We start from the raw sequence: 24661 nt of genomic DNA, 5'->3' as shown, positions 1-24661 counted from the left end.
CGCTCTCTCTCTCTCTCTCTCTTAAAACACACATCCGTTTCTAAAAACACTTTTCCGAACTCACGTTGACCTAAAACCAATATTTCCTATAAAAATTCGTAGTAGAAAATTGATCATGATCTCACAACAGTTTCCTTCCGGTCACAGAGATAGTAAAAATACATATTTATAATAAATAACTATTAATAAATAATATATAACAAATAAATTGCTGAATATTTGTGTGTGTAAAAACTGTAAAAATCCCAAGGGTAAATATGTAAGGAACAAATGGAAAAAACAAATAAATGGAATTATAAGTATTATTTGAAAAAAAAATTATTACGTAGACAAGAGATTAGTAAACAGCATCTGTGCCATTCTCCCTGGAATGACGCAGATACTTCCCTTCATAAATATGGACCACATAATTAATTCCTCGCCCTACCTTTTTTTCGCTGTCGGTTGGGATATGTACCAAAATCAACTTGCAGTAACATATCCATCGATGTCTTCTTCTATCATCAACACTGGACACTGGACACTGTTTAAAAGATTGTAACGACGGAAGTAAAAGAAACTGGCGATATTTTTACTGTCTTGTGACGGAATTTTGGAATATAACCGAAGTTTTTGGTTTCTCGTTTGCGCACAGGTTAAAAGAGATCACCACCGTAATAAAGTTAATAAAGTGTTCCCGGACAGAATACACTCCCTGATGCAAACACTCCCGGGGATTTTAAACTCCCGCACTCCCTAGAAGAAAAAAAAAACTAGAAATAGTCATTGTGTTTAAGTTTAATCTTGGAGTGAAGTAATATTTGATTTTTTAAATGACCTGAGAGCTCTGTCAAATCCTTTTGTTCAAAAATGGTTCAATGATAACATTTCGACATATATATTATTATTATTATTATTATTTTCAAGGCTGTTATAAAGTTTTATTTATGATTTTTTTATTATTTATATAAATGAATACAAGAAACTTAAGTATAATTAAATTTTCTGTACAGCTTTGTGATTTATAACTGTGAAAATAATCATTTTCTTAAATTGCATAAGCAAGATAGAAAAGTTATTTCTTTTACATATTTTCCAGATTACAATTGGCGCAAAACTAAATTATTATAGTTTTAATAAAAAGAACTAGAAAAGAAAATACTAAATTATGTATTTGACATAAATTCAGGGCATAAATAAATAGCTTGGTTTGTAAGGTACATGCGCGTAATGTGATTCGAGAATGTGATGAACTAGTATTCGCCTATGGATTCGCTAAACCCACTAACAGTTTTGTACTAATCAACTATTTCTGTATTAGTGGTGTGTGGGTAAAGTTGTTCATGTTGTTAGGCTAGGGTAACCGCAGGGACGCCAAGATCCCTGAAGAAGTGGCTAGTCCACTTCCACCCCTACGGGAGTAATTTTTGTTACATAATGCTTTGAAGTGGAATGCTGATTTCAATGCTTACAATTACAGTATTTATTATTAGTAAATTTTTTAAGTTTAATTTAACTAAATTTGGAAAAATATATTCGTCAAAGCTGATGTTTAGCTTTGAAAAGTGTACTGTCTCTGTTAGCCTACTTCCGGAAGTAGTTGCCCAGGGAGCACCTCGAGGAGGTAGAGATCAGTTTTTGCTCCCCATGTTTGCGTTTCGCATAAATATCTTAAGCAGGTACTAAAAGAAATTCCTAAAAGGGGATTCTACAATAAAATTTGGAAGATAAACTACAAAGGAGAAACGTTGAGGTCGGCACACTAAATCTCTAGTGACCACAATGCCCTGGGGAAAAGGAAATACCCAAACGTTCCCACTAGAGTCAGCAAGTGTAATGTGAAATAGAAATATAGTTGAAGTCAAATACTCTACACCACTGATTGATTATCCGCTGAAGATGGATTAAAGTCCTAAAATGCATAGGAGCTACGACGGAAGAAATCAGTGTTTTTAGCAATCACCTTTATACCAGGATTTCATTGCCCACACACTTGTAGAAGAGCTAGGACTTGTGCTCTCTCTAGGGTTTGGTAGTGGACAAGTACCCGCCCGTTTGTAACACTCCCTGGGGACCAATACCACCCTGTACCCTTTTCTAATCTAAATATTGCCGTAGGAGAAAGTCTAGAGAGTTTGACAGCAGATATTTATTTATTTTATTTGAATTTAAGATGCGACAAACATCTGTGGTCATTGTCACTAGGCGCTTTTGTTTTATGGCACTGCTGGCCTCCAGAAAGAATTCCTTCTTTACAAACAATACACTGTCCATCACCGGACAGTGAGCTATAAGAAGCTCCTTAAAAAAGAAAATTCTAACAGCCTGCAGCTGGATTCGAACCCAGCATCTTCACGTTGGAATCCAGTATACGCTAATAATGGATCGGCAAAAATTAACGAATCAAACTCAAAGTGAATCAAAGTTCTAAAATTTCACCAGGATTCGTTCGAATTAATAGGTTAAAACAATAAAAGAAATCATTTCTACATTACAAAAGCTAACCCATTAGAAATATTTATAAAAATGTGTTTTGGGGGAAAATTTAATAATTATTACCATGAATTATTTATAAAATTGTTTTTAATTAAATTGAAATACTTTATCAGCAACACTGTTTTTCTATAAGAATGGGCGGGAACTTCTAGACCTTTTATTAATTTGTAATGTCGGCTAACGCTATCAGAAAACATGTTTCAAGGTGAGGAAAGAAAACTGAGTATTCCTTAAATAGTGATTATGAGTTTTCTTTTTTCACTGTTGAAGTTTTTTTTGGTTAGATATTTGGTTTTAAGCTTCTAATAGAAATCCAGAAAAGTTAGAAGAGATCTGGTTAGCTTTTTCTCTTTGAAATATCTCTCTTGTGAAAAAAGTGATTTTTGTGTTGTTTCAAAATGTGCTCCTTTTGATTTTGGTTTAATTTAGAGTGCTCAGTTCTACAGTTCTTACATAGTTTCACACCAAGCTATCTTGGTGATGTACGTTTACCCTAGGATAATAAGTAAGTAAGTTTAATTAACAGCAAAAATCGAACTTGAAAAGAAAAAGATGAACGCTTTTAAGTTCTCTTACTGCAATACAAGTTTCTCTTTAAAAAAAAATCTTGAAAACTTAAATTACTAATCTTCTTTTCAATTTGCTTTGCCTTTTCTTTTAAATGGTTTTCCCTAAAATAAAACAATTCTGTTAAGGTTAACGGGGTAAGCTCCCTAATCAAAAGTATTTTCCTGTAAAATTGTTTCAATAAACGTGTTAGGTTTTTCATCTGACCGTAGTGTAACTTATTAGTTATATGCATACATTAATTCTCGTAATTAATGAAATCTATAACTTGAAAATTTCGTCTAAACGATTCTTCAAGTTAAAACAAAATTGCTTTCAACTTTAAAGAAATAGGTCGCATAACTAATTCAAATTTCAGCAATCCCTTATAGGTTAAATTTTATAGCTACTGGAATAATTTTGTTAAATAAGATTTTCCAGCATGAATTCTTTACCAAAATTTAGTGTGAAGAGAGTTTAAACTATTCTTAAAATGATAGTGATAGTCTCTCGCAGATAAATACTTGCAAAACTATTCAAATTGTAAAACGGATTCACTTCAAATCTTATTTCTTCCAAAAGTTATACCATTCAGTGTCTATAAAACCAATTCTTTGTGGTAATAAAATAAACATTTTTAACCGTATTTGGTTGTAAACTTACCTGTGCAGTTAATTGATTTAATGACATAGGAAGTAGTAATAAAATAATCACTTTTAATTGCAATTTATTTTTATATATAAACATGAAATGATTAAATAAATGTGGCATATAATTTTAAAAACTAGTAAAAAACAGTCCATCATTGGTACTCATTTTAGCCTTCTTAAAATTTAAATTTACTGGATTCATCCATAGAATAAAAATAATATACCATCAGCTCTCATGATTTGTTAAAATTATGATAAAAATATAAAAAATTTTCTTGAAGCAGATTTCTACATTCCAAATAATTTATAGTGTGGCTCCTCTTACACAGATTTTTCACCTTCCTCTCCGATAATTTTTTGAAAATTATGGGTAAAAACTTGAGCTTTTAACTAATTTCTTGATACATTTCAATCACGGATATCTTAATTTGTCCAAAAAATCACTTAGAAACTAGTGTTTTTACGAATTTATGGGTTTCAACTTTAAATATTTATAAGTGATTTCTTAAATTAGCAACTTTTGTTGCCTTATACTCAAAAATGTATGTACTTAAATCACTAATTTTGCTTTCCACTATAAATTAATGTTGATTTTTTTTTTTTTTTTTATTTGTTTATAAGCATCAAATGATTTAAATTCAACTTTGTGGAGTCATTCATTTAATCTTAATTCAGACCCTAGTAATCATTGCCCTTATATAATTATATTTATTCTTCTTCAAAATCAATTCATTGCTTAATTTAAAATATTTTTTTTCCAGAACCTAAACCTAAAGTAAAGCCCTTCTATTGTTTATCGTTTATCGTATTTTAAAAAAAAAGAAAAACAAACTAAAAATCTATCGCTTCAAAATCTAAATTGCAAACCAAAATCAACTTCATTTAATTATCTGTGTTAAATTGCTTTCAGATTCTTTTAAAAATCCAGTTTTAATAAATTTTTTAAAAAAGTTTAAGTCAGTACATTTTAAAACAGGAACATGTCTGAATATATCTTCTAACTGTGCCGCTAAATTTCTTCATAAATAACTCCGAATGTAATTTAAAACTTTCCACTTTAAATATTTGTGGATTGCAACGTACATAATTAACGCCATTCCATGAGTTCATTTCAAATAACACTGTCTTAATTTAAATTCAAAATTTAACCAAGCTGTTTTAATTAAAAAATAAAATAAAATAAGTCTTACTTGTACTTGTTCAAAATGTAATAAATCTACGCTATACAATTCCAAAGGAAGTGAAGACAATTGTCTGCTAGCTCTTGGTGCCTGCCTATTGTGTCATAATCCGGAGCCTTGTCTGTTGTTTTGCAAGAAGGTTGAAATGCCCAAAGGGTACAAAGCTACTTATTTCATGGGAAGGGTTGGAAGAACCTTTGGCTTAGTAAAAAAAAACAAATAAAGCAATGCATTAATCATTAAATAAAGAATTAACACTTTCAAAATATCTTATTATTAAAATTAACCTAAGGCTCATTCTCTCAAATTTTGTTACAAAAATGCATCTTTTAAAAAATCTAACCAACTTGAAAAAAACCATCTTCAAAATTCAAAAAACGTCTTCAAAAAAATTCGGTTACATTTCAAATTTCTGCTTAAATTTCATTAAAATCCAAAAAAAAAATATTCAAGAAAATTCTTATAAATTAAAAAAGGAACTATTTGTTAAAAATGAATTAAATTAAATTATTTTTTTTAATTTATTAAAAAATTATTTAAATTAATTTTTTAAAAAATATTTTATAAACAAAAAAAATTATAAATTATATAAATTAAAAGTCTTGGATAATTAATTACAAAAGTTATATTGTTAAAATTAACAATAAATTGAAATTAGAAAAGCGAATTCAAAAATAAGTGCTTGTCCAGACATGCAAGATTCATTGGTCGGCCATATTCCTATTTTAATTTTCTTTTTTTTTCTAATTACTGGGTTAAAATTAAGTAAAACTTTATAAATTTTATACAGTTTCATTACTAATTTAACACTCTATTAAATGGAATTAAAATTTTATCGAATTTATTTAAAAAAATAATAAAATGTTACTTACGGGAGCTACATGTTCACGGTCCGAGATCTCAAGCTGAACTGACTGGAAAATCAGTAGTCCCGTGAACTTGTTTTTTTTTTTAATCAAATTTAAGTCAAATTCTGTTTAAATTCTATTTAATATAAAGTAAATTTTGTTATAAGTAGGATTTTACCTTACAATTAATTGTTTTAAAGTCTCTTTTTTAATAATTAATTTGGAACTACTTGATGACGTCACGCGTATTAACACTAAATTCATGCGCAAGAATACAAAATCCTCTTGCTCCGGAAAAAAGTAGTTCCTTTTCAAAATCTATAATATTTAATATTATTTTTCCATAATTGTTACGATTTGAAGGATTTAAATTGAAATTAATTTTAGAAATTGATTTTTAAGTAGAAATCAATTTTTTCACGACAAAAATGGGCATCTATATTTTCGAGTATCTTTTTGCTATTCCTCGAAAATCTGCTCGATAGATTTTCGTAAAATTTGGAATTTTTTAATGGTAATTAATAATCTTTAATATCAAATTAGTGGTATAACATGATATTATTTAAAAGTGCTAGTTTACAGATTAGGCCTAGGGCTTTCTCTACCCCAAAATTGTCCTTAAATAATATTTCAGAAAATGTTTTTCATTAAAAAAGATAGAAAACTGCATAAATAAACATTGTTCAAAGTTTAAAGAAAATTGATTGAGGCATTTTTAAGAAAAGCAGTAAAAACTAACCTAATACCTACAATTTTCACTTGGCGAGTTTAACAAATCTATTCGATTATTTCTCTTTAAAGTGAGTATTTTTACTAAATCTTTAATACCCTTTATAATTATAGTAGTTGTAGAACCGTTTCTTAAAATAAAATTGCATTTTAAAAGTTATCACTTAAAGTGGAAAAGCCTAGTTTTCATTATTATACTTTAGAATCAAATTTCAGCTTCATTTAATGATATGTTAATGACACATCATAATTGAAGTTTACATTATATTAACCTGTAATGATTAACAGTAAACTAAAAATTTGACCCAAAAGCTCTTCTAAAATATCTTAAATTTTACTTAAACATCCATTTTCTATGAGATCATTCAATTACGTTTAATATCTATTTAAAAAAAACGTAATTTTGAACATCCATTTCTATAATGTAACTATTATTTGTGGTTGAAACAAGTTATATTAAGATAAAGGGCCTTAAATTCAATGCTCATTTCGTTAAGTTAGCTCTAGTATCAAGACCCAGTAATAACAATCAGTTATTTACCTTTTTCGTTATCAATATATTCATGAAAACTGTACTTTAGATAAACCAGTATGTTTAACAATAACCACCTAGAATCTTATTGACTAGATAGATAGATTAAACTAGGGCGGCCTCAAGGCCTACGCCACTGCGACCCCTTTGGATCTATTGTGGCTCCCCCTCACTCTAAAGCTCACCCTCCTGACCTGTCCTGTTAATCAGACTCTTGATGCTAGAGAGCGGCTCTTGGGTAAAGCTCACAGGCCTTGGTTTTTCCTCCCCCGGAGAAGTAACATCCTTAGCCATACGAGTTTCTCGCACTGACAATCTTGTTGACTATTATGTCTAAGAAGTTCTTGAATGCTGGAATCTCTTTTCATTCAAAGCACCATCAAAAAAAGTGTTTCAATCACATTTACCTTTCTTATTAAGCTGAACAATTGAAGTTTCACCAGTATTCTATATTGCAGAGTAAATTTTGCTATTTATATTTTGATGAAAATTGCAGTAACTGAGTTAATAGTGTTCTATCTTTGAATTTTGATGTATTTTTTTGAGGCCAAAATAGTGGCAAATACATGATTTGCCTAATAATACAATTATACTTACTTTAAGAGCAAATATACTTTATTTATAATTCTGAGTTTTGCATAAATTGATAAATGATAAATGCAGTAACAGTATGATGCAATTAATTTTGCTAACACTCATTCATGATGTCCAACAATTGCATGCTTTTTTACAAATATCTACATCTGCAGTGAGTTTATTTCTAACTAAAATTTAATAATTACTCTTTGTTTTAGATAAATTTGTGAATTATCTTTGAAAATAAATAGCTGTTCAAGATTTAATTTCTATAGAAGTAAAGATTAAGAGCAAATAAAGGTCTGGCATTGAATCATTGGCATCTCCTTTTTATCTAACATGTCAGCAATTGAATGATTTGCTAATATATGTATCTTCATTTATAGTAAGTTTTCAGTGCAACTAATTTTTAATATTTCCAATTATTGCGTTTCCAGATAAATTTTGCAGACAATGATATTTGCAAAGCTAAGTGTTGTTGATTTTGGCTGTTGAATTCTGGCCATTATGTTTGTCCAAAATATCTATAATATGTATTATTATAGGTAGCTATCTCATCTGCATTTATAATAAATCTAACTAATGTTTAATGATTATTCTATGTTATTGATGAATTTGAACATGATTATGGAAATAACAGGATACTGTTGATATTATTGCCATGTGTAGAAGTCTCATACCATCTTAGGTAGTTACAATAATATGATTTGCCATTATAGTCTAAGGCCAAACGAAGTTTAATAATAATTCTGAGCTTTAGACCAATTTGATAAAGATGTTTGTACGAAAAAAAAAGTGTAACAGGTTCTAGTCAATTAATTAAGGCTTGTCTTTTTTTATTTAAAACAACAACTGCTAAGTTTGCAGTGTCATAGGTTAATTAATGTTGAAAAAGAATTCGTAAGTTTTTGAACCACGAATTGATGGAATTGTTTGGAGAACCAAACATAGTCGCCCAAATAAAGAAGGGGAGATTGAGATGGTTGGGACACGTGGAGAGGATGCCTGCGGGAATGGTGCTCCGAAAACTATTAAATGAAAACCCAGGAGGTAGAAGAATTCGAGGGCGCCCTCGACTTAGATGGCTGTGGATGATGTGGAGGAAGACCTTCGTCGGGCCTTAAGGCCGCAGACTGGAGCGGATGGGGCAGCTGGTTGAGGAGGTCCAGGTCCTATTTTAAGGACTGTTGCACCAGATAGTAAGTACGAGGGTCGTTTGAAAAGTCCGTGCAAAAATAAAAACTACTTAATTTTTTGGGGTAAACCTTTTTTATTTTTCAACATAGTCTCCTTTTAGGCTTATACACTTCGTCCAACGCTGCTCTAGTTTGTTGATCGATCCCTTCCGTATAATAGGATTTGTCCAAGTCCGAAAAATAGCCATTCGTTTCTGCAATCACCTCCTCGTTTGAATAAAATCTTTTTCCCGCCAGCCATTTCTTCATATTGGGGAACAAATAGTAGTCCGAGGGAGCCAAGTCTGGAGAATAGGGGGGATGTGAAACAATTTGGAACCCTATTTCCATTAATTTTGCGACCACAACTGCTGAGGTGTGAGCTGGAGCGTTGTCGTGATGGAAAAGGACTTTTTTGTGGGCCAATCGTGGGCGTTTTTCTTGCAGCTCGGTTTTCAAACGGTCCAATAACGATGAATAATATTCACCTGAAATAGTTTTACCCTTTTCTAGATAGTCGATGAGGATTATTCCTTGCGAATCCCAAAAGACAGGTCGCCATAATCTTTCCGGCCGAAGGAACGGTCTTCGCCTTTTTTGGCGCAGATTCCCCCCTTGGTAACCCATTGTTTAGATTGTTCTTTGGTCTCAGGAGTGTAGTGATGTATCCATGTTTCATCCACAGTGGCGAAGCGACGCTTAAAGTCCTGCGGATTCTTCTGGAACAGCTGCAAACCGTCCTTGCAACACTTCACACGATTAGAAAATCACTCGACTTCCTCGATTCAAACGAATGCCAAACACAAAGAAATAGACCGATCTGGCTGAAACTTGGTGTGTGTTCTTCCAAGAGATGCTACTAACTAAACATAACCTCGATACGCGCCAGTAGTGCTATCTCTCTGACTTTGCACGGACTTTTCAAACGACCCTCGTAAGTAAGTTTTTGAAAATATTTACAGTTACTATTTGTGTATTAATGGTAACATCAGAGAGAGTAGCATGCTGCCCGTTGGTTTATGGTTTCTCTTTTTTATTTAAAACAGCTACAATTTTGTGATTTGCAAACTGCTGCTACGTTTGCAGTGCCGTAGGTTAATTAATGTTGAAAAAGAATTCATAAGTTTTTAAAAATATTTACAATTACTATTTGTGTATTAATAGTAACATTAGAGAGAGTAGCATGCTGCCCGTTGGTTTATGGTTTCTCTTTTTATTTAATGTAACCACAAAAGTAAGATTTTAGAGTTAATATGCTGGACGTTCGTTTCTAAAACATTCTTTTTATTTAAAATATCAATAACTATGTGATTAGCTAACTGCAGCATTTGTCAATAAATTGTCGTTGGTTTCTGGAGCCTCTTCAAATTAGCATCAATTATATGATTTAAAAAAAGTTAATGTGCTACCTTTGATTTCTACCATCTCTTTTTATTTAAAATAACAATAATTATATGATTTGGGCATTTCTACATTTGCTGCAGTGTCTAAGGTTAATTAATTGTCTGTTTTTAAAAAGGTTTAAAATTACAATTTGTGTATTAATTGCATCATTAGATTGTTAATATGCTGCTGTTAGTTTTTGATCTCTCTTTTCTTTAAAAATGGCATCTGTAATTTGATACGCAACCATCTAGAATTATAGAAAATTAGTTAAAATGTCGCCGTAATTCGTGAGTTTTAGTAAAAATTTACTACGATATTTTCAGAAATAGAGTTGATATGCTGTCTAAAGGATCTAACATTAAGAATAGCTAACGTGTATTTGGTAACATCACTGCAGTGCCTAAGATAAATGAAAATATATCTGAACTATAATGTTAGTAATAACTTTATCTTGTTTTTGTAAACATCTCTTTACTGGCAATATTTTCGATATAAATATTATTTAACTGTTCAGGAATTATGAAATTAGGAACACATCCTGCTGTGGTAAAGTAATCATTAGAACTAAAAAGGATGTTAAAGAGTTGGTAAATATTCAATTAACAGAGGAAACTAATAAAATTAGAAGTAATACTTGGGAATTTCTTTAATATTACAGAGCTTAAATAAAAGGCGCAGTAATCTGGACGAGGGTCCATAAGCTGATTGAAAGGAATATTCTTCTAATGGATACTAAATAGAAGACTCGGCGATTGTCTAAATAGATTCTGGTACTAAGTAAAAGCAAAAAGTAAAGTAATCGCCTATTTTTTCAGGCGGGGCTTAACGTCCAACTACCAATTAGGTGTCGTGGACGAAGGCGACTAGCAAACATACTTTACTGTTTTAAATTTCCCATATTAACCATTAAATATCATCCAAGGCCTAAGACCGGGAATCAAACCCAGTACCACAATAATACATACTAGATTTACTGGTCTCGCCTCTAACCGCTCGGCTACCTTGGCGCCTAGATTTTGGTACTAAGTAAAAGCAAAAAGTAAAGTAATCGCCTATTTTTTTCAGGCGGCGCTTAACGTCCAACTACCAATTAGGTGTCGTGGACGGAGGCGACTAGCAAACATACTTTACTGTTTTAAATTTCCCATATTAACCATTAAATATCATCCAAGGCCTAAGACCGGGAATCAAACCCAGTACCACAATAATACATACTAGATTTACTGGTCTCGCCTCTAACCGCTCGGCTACCTTGGCGCCTTGATTTTGGTACTATTTGAGAAAGGTTTTGGACCTGGAGAATGATGAGCTGTGGCCTACATGCGGCATATAAATCCATCCCATTAGCTTTTGCTGGATTCTGTAAATGAGTATTTGCAAGATATGATTGTGTTCCGCCAATATTTGGGCGATTATCGGAGGATTAAAAGAAGGACATAGAAGCAGTGATAATATTGTCCAGTAGCTTATTCCAGACAGTAAATTTCCTCGGAACTTTTTTTTTCCAGCTACTTCTTTACCTGGAATCGAAATTATTATTCTAAATGGAAGCCCTAAGATTCATTCCTTTAATATGCAGTTGACTTAACCAAAATTGATTACACCTGTCAGAACTCCTGTCAAATGTAAGCCACTAAATCCTGGAAAACACATTTGTTAAGTAACACAGGTGGCTTTAATTCAAGGTTAGAAACATTGTATTTATTTTTGTATTAATATTTTATTTATTATATTATAAATAATTTATTTTCCAGATATTTAAACGAATCTGTTAGATTGACTGTGTGAGTAAACAAACATCAGAACTTTTCTTGGTTTGGATCGTCTACCTTATTAAAGAAAAGCCTGAGGATTTTTCAGAAAAAAATTATAAGACAAATAAAATGTACATGAAATATAAAAGTACATGAACTCACAGAATTTTTATTCTTTAAATTATTCCTTATAATTTAAACAACTTTGAATCTGAGCATATATTCTTTTTATTTAAATTTATTATTGTTCTTTAATGATTTTATTAAAACTTTTAATATTTATTAATGTTGATTAAAAATATTTGCTCTTTATAAATTGAGTTACTTTATTTAAAGTGACTAAAGCATGTCAGCTATTTGGCTCCGTCTACGATATCAGATCTGAAGTTAGTTAGCTAGCCTGAAATAAATAATAAAAATATTACTTGGGAAGTACTGATGGGGAACTAAGTTTATGTTGGAACTGATGTTACCCTAAATGGGGCTATGAATTAGAGGCTATGACAAAGGGTTAAACCTGTTATATAACTCCCATCAGTTCCAACATAAACATAGTTAAGCTAAGATCAATTTTGTTAATCCATTCAATCTATTTGTTAGTATTAAGTAAAGATTAATAAATATTTTCAAAAGCAATTAAATTATTTCGATAAATACAGCTAGAAACTGTGTAATTGTTTTCGATGGAATGGAAGAACTTAACATATTGGTATTCACATCTACATTTGGCTTCTAAAGCCTCATATTACCAATATATTGGTTGGAAAAGCAATCAGCTCAATCTTTTATAAAATTCGTGCAAGTCAAAAAGAATAGTTGCTTAACAGCTTCTTCCGCATCTAGAATCTCCATGAGTCGTCCATTCATATTTTACAGAAGTTGAAAATCAAGCAGCGTTCTGAGGAGCTTTAAGTAAAACTATCTCTTTTAAGATTTTTGAAAATTTTAGGAATCCGTAGAACTCTCTGAAATTCAATCAATATGCGTAATTCATTAAGTCCTTGATGTTAATAGCAGATATGGGCAAAAACTTGATCTATTAAATTCCAATTGAATTAAAACGAAATTTAATTTTAATCTTGATTAAAAATTAAAATTTAATCGGCTAAAATTAGTTGATTGAATTAAATTCAACTAAAATTTTTAATCATAAACAAATTAAAATTAAATAATCATAATCAAATTCAATTTTACTTGATTGACTTAAATTCCAAATTCAGTTTTAATCACTTGTGACGATTAAATTTTTTAAGTGATTAACTTTTTAAAACCACAACTTTGCCCAATGTTTGAACCAGGTTCGGGCCAATTCATCTTCATTTTGCTTAACTGGTGCCTCTTCACCATCAATATTATCACTTTTCTAAAACTCGGCATCTTAATTCTACTAATAAGAGTGCCATCAATTGTAGAAAATGCTTGAAGAATTGGGAAAAACTTTTGAAATATCTCAAACTATTGTTCCCTTTCTATTTCCAAAGACCCACTCCAAAAATTGTGAGGTTGACTCCCTTTGACCATATCTCAATATATTGTTTAGGAGAGTGGTTGAGGATTATCGCAAACCGGTCTTTGGAATAAGTTCTGATGACGTATCGTTTGTTGGGGGCATCATGAACAATAGGATTTTTGTCATTGAAATCTATAAAACAAATAGCCATAAGTTTACTGGAGGAGTAATACTTTAAACTTGCAAAGAGTAACCAGCTCACGGAAAACAATGATAAATGAGGAATAAAACATATCATCTCATCAACTTGAAAAACAGAAAGTAGATAAGTGCAATGTCTGAGCTCTTTACAGTACAGGTAATTTATAAAGGTTTATTCAGCCTAACCTAATGACCTTAAAAGGGTAAGATTGATTAGCCTAGAGCTACTAACTATGTCAGGAGAAGAAGGAAAGGCTGTTAACGAGAGGAGATCTTTTAGTAAGACCTAATATCAGAACAAAAATGACTAGTAGGTGAAGCCTTGGATTTTGTAAATTAGCGAAGGCTTTGTGGCTTTAACTTGCTACACTCATTGAAGAATTGTTCGCCAATAAATGTCAATCTAATCGTAGAAGTTTTCTCATCAGAATCTTGAAAAACTATATTGTTGCTTACAGTACAACAGTAATTGTTTCAAACATAGAAAAATCTTAAAGGTGAAGAGTTTAAACTAAAGTACGTTAAGAGCGTGTATGGCAAGGGTCTAGGGTAGAAGACTTAAGAGTATAAAGGGAGGATAACCTTGAAGACTAACCTGAAGTTTGAAGAAAAGAAAGTAAGACTTGGACTAAAGCAAGAACAAAGGCATATAACAGAAAAGAATGGCAGGCTTTCTGTTAATCCTCTACTCTTAAAGAGAACACACATTATAAGAAAGAAATACAAACTTAAGTAAATTCATACACCCTGCTTGTAAGTGATGCGTTTGAACTTGTGGTTAAGAGAATTAAATAAAGCTTAAGAATGATAAAATTGACTTTTTGATGGATTTCATTGAAAGTGGAATGCTTTTCAGCGAGAATTTCTTGTTTTCAATTAAGTTTATGGGATTTAGATTTACCTGTATTGAAGGGTGCGAAACCAATTCTCCTATTAGTTTGCAGAAGGAAGTAAATCCATCAACTTTTGTGAACAACGAAAATTTTAAAAATGTTCTTGAGTCCAAAATCACTTTAAAATCTCCTTTTCTTTAGCCTTTAAATGTTACTGTACATTCCTTTCAAACGTTTTGGTTAGATTATCATGTATCAGCCCTGAAAATAAAATAACAACACTACATAAATTAAGCTTATTATTTCAAAACCAATTATTGAACCCTAATAAATGCAAAGGATAGTTGATTTTTAAAATTTACATAGGTTATTCCACATTTCATACACAAAATATGTTTACAAATGACGCTCCTGGATGGATGGTTAATAAATAATTGCTTTTGAATAAAAATGACTGAGGTTTTTCATTTGTTACAATTTTAAGGTTATAAATTTGTGACTTGCCTTTTGCTGTTTACAATTTATAAAGCAATATTGCTCTATATGATTTTTTGATTGAAATTATCGTTTAATTGATACATTAAACTTAAAAATGATACTACATAACGCTTAGGAATAATTCCTGTTATTTAAAATAACAATATTTTAAGGTATGTTACAAGTACATTCTTATTTGTTCCCCTAATTACTTTCTTTCTTTACTTCTTTAAATGATAAATCCAACAAAAATCAATCATCTTGAGGATTTTAAAATAATTCAAAAGCTTTTGAAATTGTTTTTTTCCCATTCAGGAATTGTTTTGTGAACGAAGATAAGATAGTTGATGTTAGAAAACTATCTCATTTTTTTGAATAAGCAATGAATTCAGCAGAATCTATGTTTAAGCAAAAACTTAAAAGTGATTTCTAAATAATTATTCCAAGTGAACTTACTCAAAAAAGGAGAAATCCACTTCTTTTGAGTTTAGTATTGTTTTGAGAATTCCTTAAAATGGATTCATCCGGAAATATCTGTGAACACAAGGTACGTTTAAAATTAAACATGTTTTAACTACATTGTAAAAGATACAAACAAAACTTATGTTATTTACTTTAGTTCAAAATTTACTCGAGAAAGAATGCAAATAATTTTATGTAACGCCCAAAGGAAACAAATGATTTTTTGATAAATCTGTGCATTTAGAAGTTCAGTGTTGTTTTAGGGAAATGACTTTAAAGCATTCATTTCATTTGAGTTCTTAGAAAATAAAAGTAAGTATACTTAAGATGGATTATAATTAACTGCATGGCTTATTTTGAATTGGGATTTAATTTGCTATTCTTGATCTTATGAAACTTAAGTACATTTTAATTGCTTACATCTCATATAATCTGATTAACTGTTTTAAATACAACTCTTACTTAGTGTCTTTTTCAATTTTTTCAGTTGATTATGGTAGATATCCTTAGTTCATCGCTTTAATTGTTGTTATCTTCTTGTACTTCTAGAGTTGGACATATTTATTTTGATTACGTCACATTACTGGCCTATTAATGGAGGGCAAGCAAATTGCTAATAAGTCTTGTATATACAATGAAAAATAAAAATTTAGGAACTCAGATTCAAAATTGTGGCGTTGTGAAAACCTAAATTAAAAAAAAAATGTTAATGATTTTAGATAAATAAGTGTACTTTTTTAGAAAATTATGATTTATGAATATATAAGACATTGGTGATGATGTCATTCTTCAGTTCATCTTTTTTCGTGGCGTTATGTGGGAATGTGACTTCAAGAAAGTGATTGTGCTTTTCTTGGTAAAAACTGTTTGCTTATTAGTTTTAATTGAAATATATTGTAAAAGTATTGAAAAATTAACAATATCTAATAGTTATGTGCTAATGAATATTATTCATAATAGTGTAGTGAATCAAAGAAATAGTACTTCAGGAATCAAAATGGTTGAACGCCCTTATATAAAAAAGAAAAGGTATGTTTAATTTAACAGTAAATTAACATTATAGTGTAATTCGTTTTTTAACTTCCATTTTTTTGGATAATCTTCGTGTAAATTTTGGATGTATGTGTAGCTTTTTTCTTATTTAATATTATATAATTCTAATTTCAATACATCCAGAAATAGGGCTTAGCCAAAATGGCGTAATATAGAAATAGGATTTTTATAGTTTATAGCTAAGTACAGACATGAAGTGCATTTCACAGTTTAATTAATCTTAACATAAGGGTCAGTGTCACCTAATTCTAAACGATATTAATGCAAATTTGATGCACTAAAATTACTTATATCATATTATTGTTATAAAATTTGATAAAAATATATAAGCTTTTTCAAACGTTTTTAAATGGTTGAAATTACGAGCTGAAGTATTATTGAAATGTTGGGTACTTGTTTATTTGTGTACTTTTTGTCGTTTAACTGTTAAGTTTTTGTGAACGAGATTTTTACTGTGAATAGCATTAAAGCTAAAAAAAATTTTATAATTTTAGTTCAAACTAGTAGTTCACAACTTTTGCTCGTTTTAAACATTGATTGTTTGTCTTATTTTCCTAAAATGGTTCGCTATTTTTGTAATTTCTTGTTCAAAATGCTTGAGAAACTACACTTGTGTTGCACAAGTACCTGCAGTAAGTAGATGTAATGGTTCTATTCAATTGTATTAACTTTTTGTGTACCAAAGAAATGATTTTTGTTAAAAAAAAAAAAAGGTTCCTGTTGAGAATTAGATGCTGCAGAATTTTATGTCATTGTTCATTCTTTGATGATAGAGTTTAAAAAGAATATCTTGAAGGAGCAAGATAACCTTAGATATTTCGTTTCAATGCATTGTCACTTTTGATATTTAGGTATTGACTGAAATCTACCAAACAGAGATGCAAATTTACTGTTGTAATTGTAAAAATTTCGCAATTTTCTCACAAGTGTCTTTAATTTTTCTTGAAGAGTCTCTAATACAGATACAATAGTCTATAATTTTTTTTTTTTTGTTATAGACGTTTTTCAAGTAAAATTATTTTTGGCGACTGGACCCTCAGGGAAAATGTTATATATTGTTTCCTTCTACTAAAAAGCTCTTTTTGAAAGAAGGGGCCCAGTGCGGAGGGGGTCTTATGTTTCAATTTTATGTCAATGCCAGTCTCGTTCACTTCCATTATGTCGAACTCTTTTTGATGTTCCTGAGTAAGGTGGTTGGTTGTTTAGGATGTATATAGTTTCGGGAAACGAGAATGCAGTGTTGTTCTGTTTTTTTGCTTGTTTTGTGTTCCCAGTTAACGAGCTAAATTACAACTACAGCTACGACTAATTTAGGAAAGTATATTTCCGCATTCTAAGCCGATTAAGAGATCATCTTGTCAGATTTGTTTATTTTTATTTATTAATTTTTTTTTAACGGGCCATATTCCCTGTAATAGGGTCGACCCTCTAGGGAGATGCGGCCTTCTGGTCGGTAACCGCTGGGAAGGAGATTTAAGCCAGGCTGTTGCTAATCATTTTTTGTTCAGTTTAGCGTACATAACCTTCAAGACCAAGGCATATAAAACTTCCCTCTGTTCAGCTTTTAGTTCATTGAATTTGGTTGCTTGGTTACGAATGAGTTCCTTAGGGGTTTACTGAAAACTTTTTTTCACTCATTTTCTCTTATCTCTCGAAAAAAAAGAAGTATCGCGATCAGTGTTTCTGTAATGGTTTTTTTCACAGAAACTTTTGAAATCCCTAGAGTTTAAAAAAAAATTATTTTTTTTAAATGGTGTGAGTTAATACTCCAACTTAAAAAATGGAAAACCACAAAGAACACTAACTTACCATTTCGTTTCTAGTATCTTCATGGAATATGTTAGTAAGCTGGGATGAAAGTAATACTGTTCTAGTTTATTATCCCTCAAACTTTTCTCATCATAAAAGGCCCCCCAACGATTGAACTTGGTTCCACACAAATGTGTTGTTCTAAAACTTTGATTTGATAAATTTTTATAGAGAAAAAACAAATAAGGGCCATTCTGAGAGAAGGCACTGGCTTAGATTTATCTCTGAAGCTCTATTTTAGTGGAATTTAAGTTTCTATCCACTTATCGAGGGTTAAAATGGGGTTACCAGAGGTGGTGGGGAGATTTGAGCTTTCTCTAAAGTGCCATTTTTGGAAATCTTATGGTTTTACACTACTAGTACATCTAAAGTGGAGTTCAATGATGTATTGGCCAACTTCATATTTTCCTCTGTTCTTGAGTGACGTCACTTTAAAGTTTTTTTCTAAAATCATTACTTTTTTTCCCAATAAAAATGTTATTACTCAGAAAGTTTTAGTCCAAATTCGATTCTGATGAGTCGGTTAGAAACACAGATAATTTTGCTAAAAATTGATACCATTTTGAAGCATAAGTTATTCTCTAAACAGCCTCAATCTTCCTCCTGGATACTGGAAAAATAAAAGATCGAAATTTTTAAGAAAACTCATTCGGCTCTTACGTGATCATTATCAGACCTAGGTGCTGGCACTTTCTTGTAAAAGTTTCCTTGTGTAATGTGGGCTTTCAAACGGTATATCATTTTCCAGGATTCCTTTTATCTTCGTATGAGAAATTAAGTTTGTTTTATAAGAAAGCCGTTTGTTATACCGTTTGAAAGCCCACTAAATAAGGAAACTTTTACAAGAAAGTGCCAGCACCTAGGTCTGATAATGATCACGTAAGAGCCGAATGAGTTTTCTTAAAAATTTCGATAACTTTTATCTTTCTAGCATCCGGAGGAAGATTGAGGCTGTTTAGAGAATAACTTATGCTTCAAAATGGTATCAATTTTTAGCAAAATTATCTGTGTTTCTAACCGACTCATCAGAATCGAATTCGGACTAAAACTTTTTGAGTAATAATAACATTTTTATTGGGAAAAAGTAATGATTTTAGAAAAAAACTTTAAAGTGACGTCACTCAAGAACAGAGGAAAATATGAAGTTGGCCAATACGTCATTGAACTCCACTTTAGATGTACTACACCACAGTAGGCCTATGGACAATACTTACTGGTTCACCCTGTATATTGTTGTGATTTTAATAAGAAACCATAATTTTATTTGTCTTATAATCGGCCGAATATTATCACTTAGGGTAATCAAAATATGGATGAAAAAGAATACATTTCTGTAAATCACAACTTTTACTTCGACTTAAGAACCTAAAAATGAAAGAATTGTTTGTGTCAAATTTTCTATTTTTTTCAGCTGGTAGGATAATCGATGTCTGGTCCAACTCTGCCACACCTGATATTCTGAGGATAGGTCCAACAAAGGAATACATTAAAAATTGACCCTCCCGCCAAATTAGGAAGCTGGGAGTGTTCTAGAAAAGGGGTACACCGTGGTATCCACCCACCACTTTCTAGGAGAATTCCAGGGGGGATTTGAGGGAGCCAAAATGAGATCAACTATATTCCCTGAAGTCTTAACACCCTTCACCTCCCAAGACACAACGCATCCTCCTCCACCAACACCTTCTATATAAGATTGCCTTAGGAAAACAAAAATATCTTCCCCCCTAAATCAGTAAAAGTTATTTTTCTCTAATCTGTCCCCGTATCCTAGAAAGCTCCTGTTTACTCGTTAAAGTTCAAACATGCGCCATCCGTTACTCGGCAAGCGGGGACGCATGACGCCTTGGATTGGGGCTAGAGAAGTTCTCTGGAAAGAGTGGACGTCAATCCTTGTTCAGCGAGACACCACTATAAGGTAGAAATGGGATTTTTGCGTGTCCATTGAATGGGCTAAAATTCTGGAAGTACTACGTTACTCAATAGCCTGTTCATCTTTCATCTAGATTTTCCGTGCATTTACATTATACACTCGTGTATAATATTTTATTAATTTCAATGATGGTTTTGGTTTTTTTCGACCGTTGTTGATAGATGATTTTTGGTGAATATCGAGGTGCGGTCTTAAATAAAAACAACTTTTTTGCTTTATACCAACGTTTCGGTAATTTTTACTACCTTCTTCAGGGTATTATAAAAAAAAAAGTTTGCGAGTATATCATTATCACTGTTGATACTCGTTGTACTCGTAGCTCTAAATTAAACTTCACAAACTTTTTTTTATAATACAGCAAGAGTCAAATTTTGTAAAAACCGTGAATTAAACTTTCGTCTGTGCATGAAAAAAAAACAGAGTAAAACACACTCGCAGATTTTCCTTATATTTTCGATTTTCTTTTTTCACGACTTCTAAGTTTTGATCTTATATATTTTCTTCTAGCTCGAAAAATCAAAACGTTTTATAATTCTTACTAACATTATCCAATTTGTAAAATCGTACTCAACGCTGAAATGAAAGTTCAGGAATTATTGTAAACATTTTTGTAGGAATATTTGTATTAGGACAGTTCTAGAGTGGGATAACAGGATACTATTCTGTTCCCTTTAAATGTTTCATTTCAGCGTTGAGTACGATTTTACAAACTGGATAATGTTAGTAAGCATTATAAAACGTTTTGATTTTTCGAGCTAGAAGAAAATATATAAGATCAAAACTTAGAAGTCGTGAAAAAAGAAAATCGAAAATAATCTGTGCGTGTGTTTTACTCTAGATTTTTTTATTCCCCACGCACAGACGAAAGATGAATTCACGATTTTACAAAAATTTTGGCGCTTGCTGTATACTTCCTCTCTTAACTTTGTGAATTGAAGAAGAGTAAACCGGAGATGACGTAAAACACCAAGGACAGATGATTAAAGTGTGTTCAAGCAGATCATTTGTTGTGGAAGGTGGTACAGAGACAGTGACTTGGGGGGACGACTTTAAGGCTGGCAGACTATTGAGACTCCAGCCAGCCAGGCACGCTGCGCTCGGTTTTTTTTTTAACAACACACAGATATTATTATAGTAGTACAAGCATTTGTAAACTAGAGTGAGTGACTGTGTAGCAGTAATGAAGAAGTGGGGATGGGAATTGCAACAGAGATAGAAGGAGCAAGAGTGAGGCAAGAGAAACGTTGGTGTTCAGTGGGACTGTCGCTCTCTATCAGTCTCTCTCTCTCACTTCAGGTATTTACCATTCAGCTGGTCTTTTCCCCCTGTAGCATTCTTCTGCAGCACACAACAGTTACTATCTGACTGCCTACAAGGAGTGTGCTAGTTATCTTTAGTAGTGTTATTGTCGCAGTGTTTCTTCTCCTGCATTCTTGTTGCCCAGCAACACGACTTGTGGTAACTTGTCTCTCTCTAAAAAAAAAGAGTCCTTTTTACTGTGGTTTTATATTTGTTTTTATTTTTGATAGTTTGTGCCTGCGTGATATGTAAATATTGGCGAAGGAAGAAGAGGAAGAAAAATATTTGCCCTTTATTTTTCCTAGTTTTCTGTGTGTAGTGAAGTGATATTTTCATTGTGATTTTTCTTTTTTTGGGGGGGAGGGGGAAAATTGTGAAAAACAGTTTAATGGAAAACTTTTAATCTATAAAAAGTTATGATCTGCTTAAGAAGTGCTGCTAGTTTTCTACAAACTCATAATGGTAAGCTTTGGTTCTTTCTATCTTGGACATTTAACATGACTTTCACTTTAAATTCCCTTTAAAACTTGGGAGCCCACTCCCTTCAAATTTAGAATTTTGAGTACTTACTTATTCCTTATTGATTTTATAAACCCAACATATTGATTACTGTTCCATTATCTCTGGTGACTGATTCATTGTTCCAGTAGAATGAAAAAGTAAGATTCCAATTTCAGTCTTATTTTGTATATTATGCTCTTTTTTTTAGGTGTTCATTACTTGAAATGTTGTAGGGTTTTAGGAATTGCGAGATTTTCTTTTTTCGTTTTAGAAAGTAGTTCAGTGAATAAGACGATTTGCCCTGAAGTTGATGACCTAGTCCCTAAGTCGGCAGCTCGGCACAGTACCAAATATGACTGAAATTGGCATCTCTTTTTTCCCATCCTTATATGTTGATACATTGAAATTGGGACTTCCATAGGGAACCTTTCTACAGGGAAGTGCCCTAATTGAATTTTAAACCGGAAATAGGTTTGATTAAAACATTTGCTGGAAGTATTAAGGAAATTGTGGCGGGAGACAGTGTGGGAGAACCAAAATCCGGGTAACTTCATTAAATGGGGATAGGGAATACTGGATTCCCCAACGTGTTTGATCCCGGTGGATTCCGAATCCAGCTCGGCTGGGCGGGCGGACCCCTTAGATTTTTCTCCTCCTCCTTAGGGAGCTTCTTATAGCTTGAATGACCCGGTGTTTCGCAGGAGATTGTGTTGTCTAAAAAATGAGGGAAAACTGGGCGAAGGCCGCCAATAATAAACTCCTCAGATGTTGTGGCACACCTTAAAAAACGTAAAATTAAATTTCCGTGTTCAGTTTTAATTCTCTCGTTTTTATCCCAAACTTCTTTTTTTTTGTTCGGGCCCCCCCCCAATTTCGAATCACAAGAACAATCAGCGATTACTCATTTTGAATTATTTTGGACCACGCACCCCACAGACTTTTAATAAGACAATTTCCTTTATAAAAAAACTGGAAATCACAAATTTGCCAAGATTATTGCTACGCTTCCTGTAACCCTTAGTATAAATGGAACAAATAAAAATATTTATAAGTTGAAATAAATATATAAATAATGAAATAATGGAATACAATTTTTCAAGATTCCTTTTCCAGATTGTAAAGTACGCTTGATTACCCCCTTCATTTGTGTTGTTCACTTTCCTTTCTCTTTTGTCTCTCTAAATGTCATTCGTCCGTTCGCCGTTCACATTTCATTCTTGGGATGCAATTCTTGTTTACTGAACGTTCTTCATTTATTTCTCTTTCTTTTAAATTTATTCAATTCTTTATTCTACAAATAATGGACGAATAAATTTGATTTTTGAAAATTCTCTTTTTAGTACAGTTTTCGAGGATTGGAGAACCTTAAAAACTTTTTTTTTGTTTTCCTTAAACAAGGATTATTTTACTAAATGTTTTGTTGGGCGCCAAGGTATCCGAGCGGTTATAGTCTAGACCCGCAAAGCTAAGATGTATTGTTGGCTTAGTGGGTTCGATTCTCCTGATCTAGGCCTTCGATTTTATTTAATGGTTAATATGAGAAATTATGCAGAAATGTATGTTAGGCGGTTATAGGCTAGACCCGCAAAGCAAAAATGTATTGTTGGTTTAGTGGGTTCGATTCCCGGTCTTAGCCTTGGATTTTATTTAATGGTTAATATGAGAAATTTATAGTAAAGTATGTTAGGCGGTTATAGGCTAGACCCGCAAAGCAAAAATGTATTGTTGGTTTAGTGGGTTCGATTCCCGGTCTTAGCCTTGGATTTTATTTAATGGTTAATATGAGAAATTTATAGTAAAGTATGTTAGGCGGTTATAGGCTAGACCCGCAAAGCAAAAATGTATTGTTGGTTTAGTGGGTTCGATTCGCAGTCTCTCAGCCGTGTATTTTATTTAATGGTTAATGTGAGAAATTATGCAGTAATGTATTTTAGGCGGTTATAGGCTAGACCCGCAAAGCTAAGATGTATTGTTGGTTTAGTGGGTTCGATTCCCGGTCTTAGCCTTGGATTTTATTTAATGGTTAATATGAGAAATTTATAGTAAAGTATGTTAGGCGGTTATAGGCTAGACCCGCAAAGCAAAAATGTATTGTTGGTTTAGTGGGTTCGATTCGCAGTCTCTCAGCCGTGTATTTTATTTAATGGTTAATGTGAGAAATTATGCAGTAATGTATATTAGGCGGTTATAGGCTATACCCGCAAAGCTAAGATGTATTGTTGGTTTAGTGGGCTCGATTCATCAGTCTCTAGGCCTTGGATTTTATTTAATGGTTAATATGAGAAATTTATAGTAAAGTATGTTTGCTAGTCGCCTCCGTCCACGACACCTAATTGGTAGTTGGACGTTAAGCCCTGCCTGAAAGAATAGGCATTACTTTACTTTACTTTTTACCTAATTTCTGTTCGTTTAATAAAAACGCATTTTGAGCACAGTGTGCCATCTAAAAATCGGAAGTTTTTTTTTTTTTTTAAGCTTCCGGTCAGTTTGATTTACTTGAAACGCACACAATTTTTTGTAGCGTCACTGAAAGATTCGAAGCTGGAAATTTTAAATTGTGTAAGAGAATCTGTGTTGATTATCTTAAGTTAAAATATTTAAGGGCGAATTTATGTTAAGATTCAAAAAATTTTGTTAAGTTTTCTCTTTTCTCTTCTTTCTTCATTTTTTACGTAAAAGGAAACAAGTCGTAACAAATTGCCTGAAATGAGGTCTTACCTTCTTGGGTCCTAAATTGAGTGAAAAATCAGTTTTGGGTATGTGAGATCGTGAGTTCGAATTTTTTTTTTTGGTT

The 24661-nt window shown here is 31.9% G+C and overlaps 1 protein-coding gene and 2 long non-coding RNA genes across 13 annotated transcripts in view; 2 read left to right on the top strand and 1 right to left on the bottom strand.

The window, feature by feature from the left end:
- The window catches only part of LOC141457941 (tyrosine-protein phosphatase non-receptor type 13-like), a 274406-nt gene that overhangs the window by 104676 nt on the left and 145069 nt on the right, over positions 1-24661 (top strand). The window contains exon 1 of one of the 4 annotated variants that reach the window (XM_074135345.1): positions 15925-16304. The exons of 2 other annotated variants lie outside the window; for them this stretch is intronic. Coding sequence is in view for 1 of the 2 variants with exons in the window: in XM_074135344.1 (XP_073991445.1) it covers positions 21783-21828 (46 nt within the window). In the remaining variant the exon portion in view is untranslated. Of the gene's footprint in view, positions 1-15924; positions 16305-21385; positions 21829-24661 lie in introns of those variants that run through there. One more of the 4 variants, XM_074135344.1, reaches the window with a different exon arrangement.
- Positions 2539-11990, top strand: LOC141457963 (uncharacterized). Of its 8 annotated transcripts, none has more exons than XR_012460673.1 (6): positions 2539-2980; positions 7756-7922; positions 9398-9650; positions 10422-10531; positions 11607-11783; positions 11853-11990. It is a non-coding gene; the product is annotated as an uncharacterized lncRNA (long non-coding RNA). The 8 variants fall into 8 exon arrangements; XR_012460674.1 differs by having other exon boundaries at positions 2540-2980; positions 9398-9646; XR_012460676.1 differs by lacking the exon at positions 9398-9650 and adding an exon at positions 10613-10685 and having other exon boundaries at positions 2621-2980.
- LOC141457964 (uncharacterized) lies at positions 12118-15851 on the bottom strand. Its single transcript, XR_012460679.1, has 5 exons — positions 15738-15851; positions 15270-15347; positions 14405-14597; positions 12602-12817; positions 12118-12252 (listed from the first exon to the last, which is right to left on the bottom strand). It is a non-coding gene; the product is annotated as an uncharacterized lncRNA (long non-coding RNA).

Source organism: Rhodnius prolixus, unplaced genomic scaffold, assembly GCF_049639745.1.
Source record: "Rhodnius prolixus isolate KJV_2025 unplaced genomic scaffold, Rpr scaffold_5, whole genome shotgun sequence".
In the NCBI taxonomy this organism is placed as follows: Eukaryota; Metazoa; Arthropoda; class Insecta; order Hemiptera; family Reduviidae; genus Rhodnius; species Rhodnius prolixus.
Note: the sequence above shows the minus strand (reverse complement) of the source record. Positions and strands in the feature narration are given on the sequence as shown.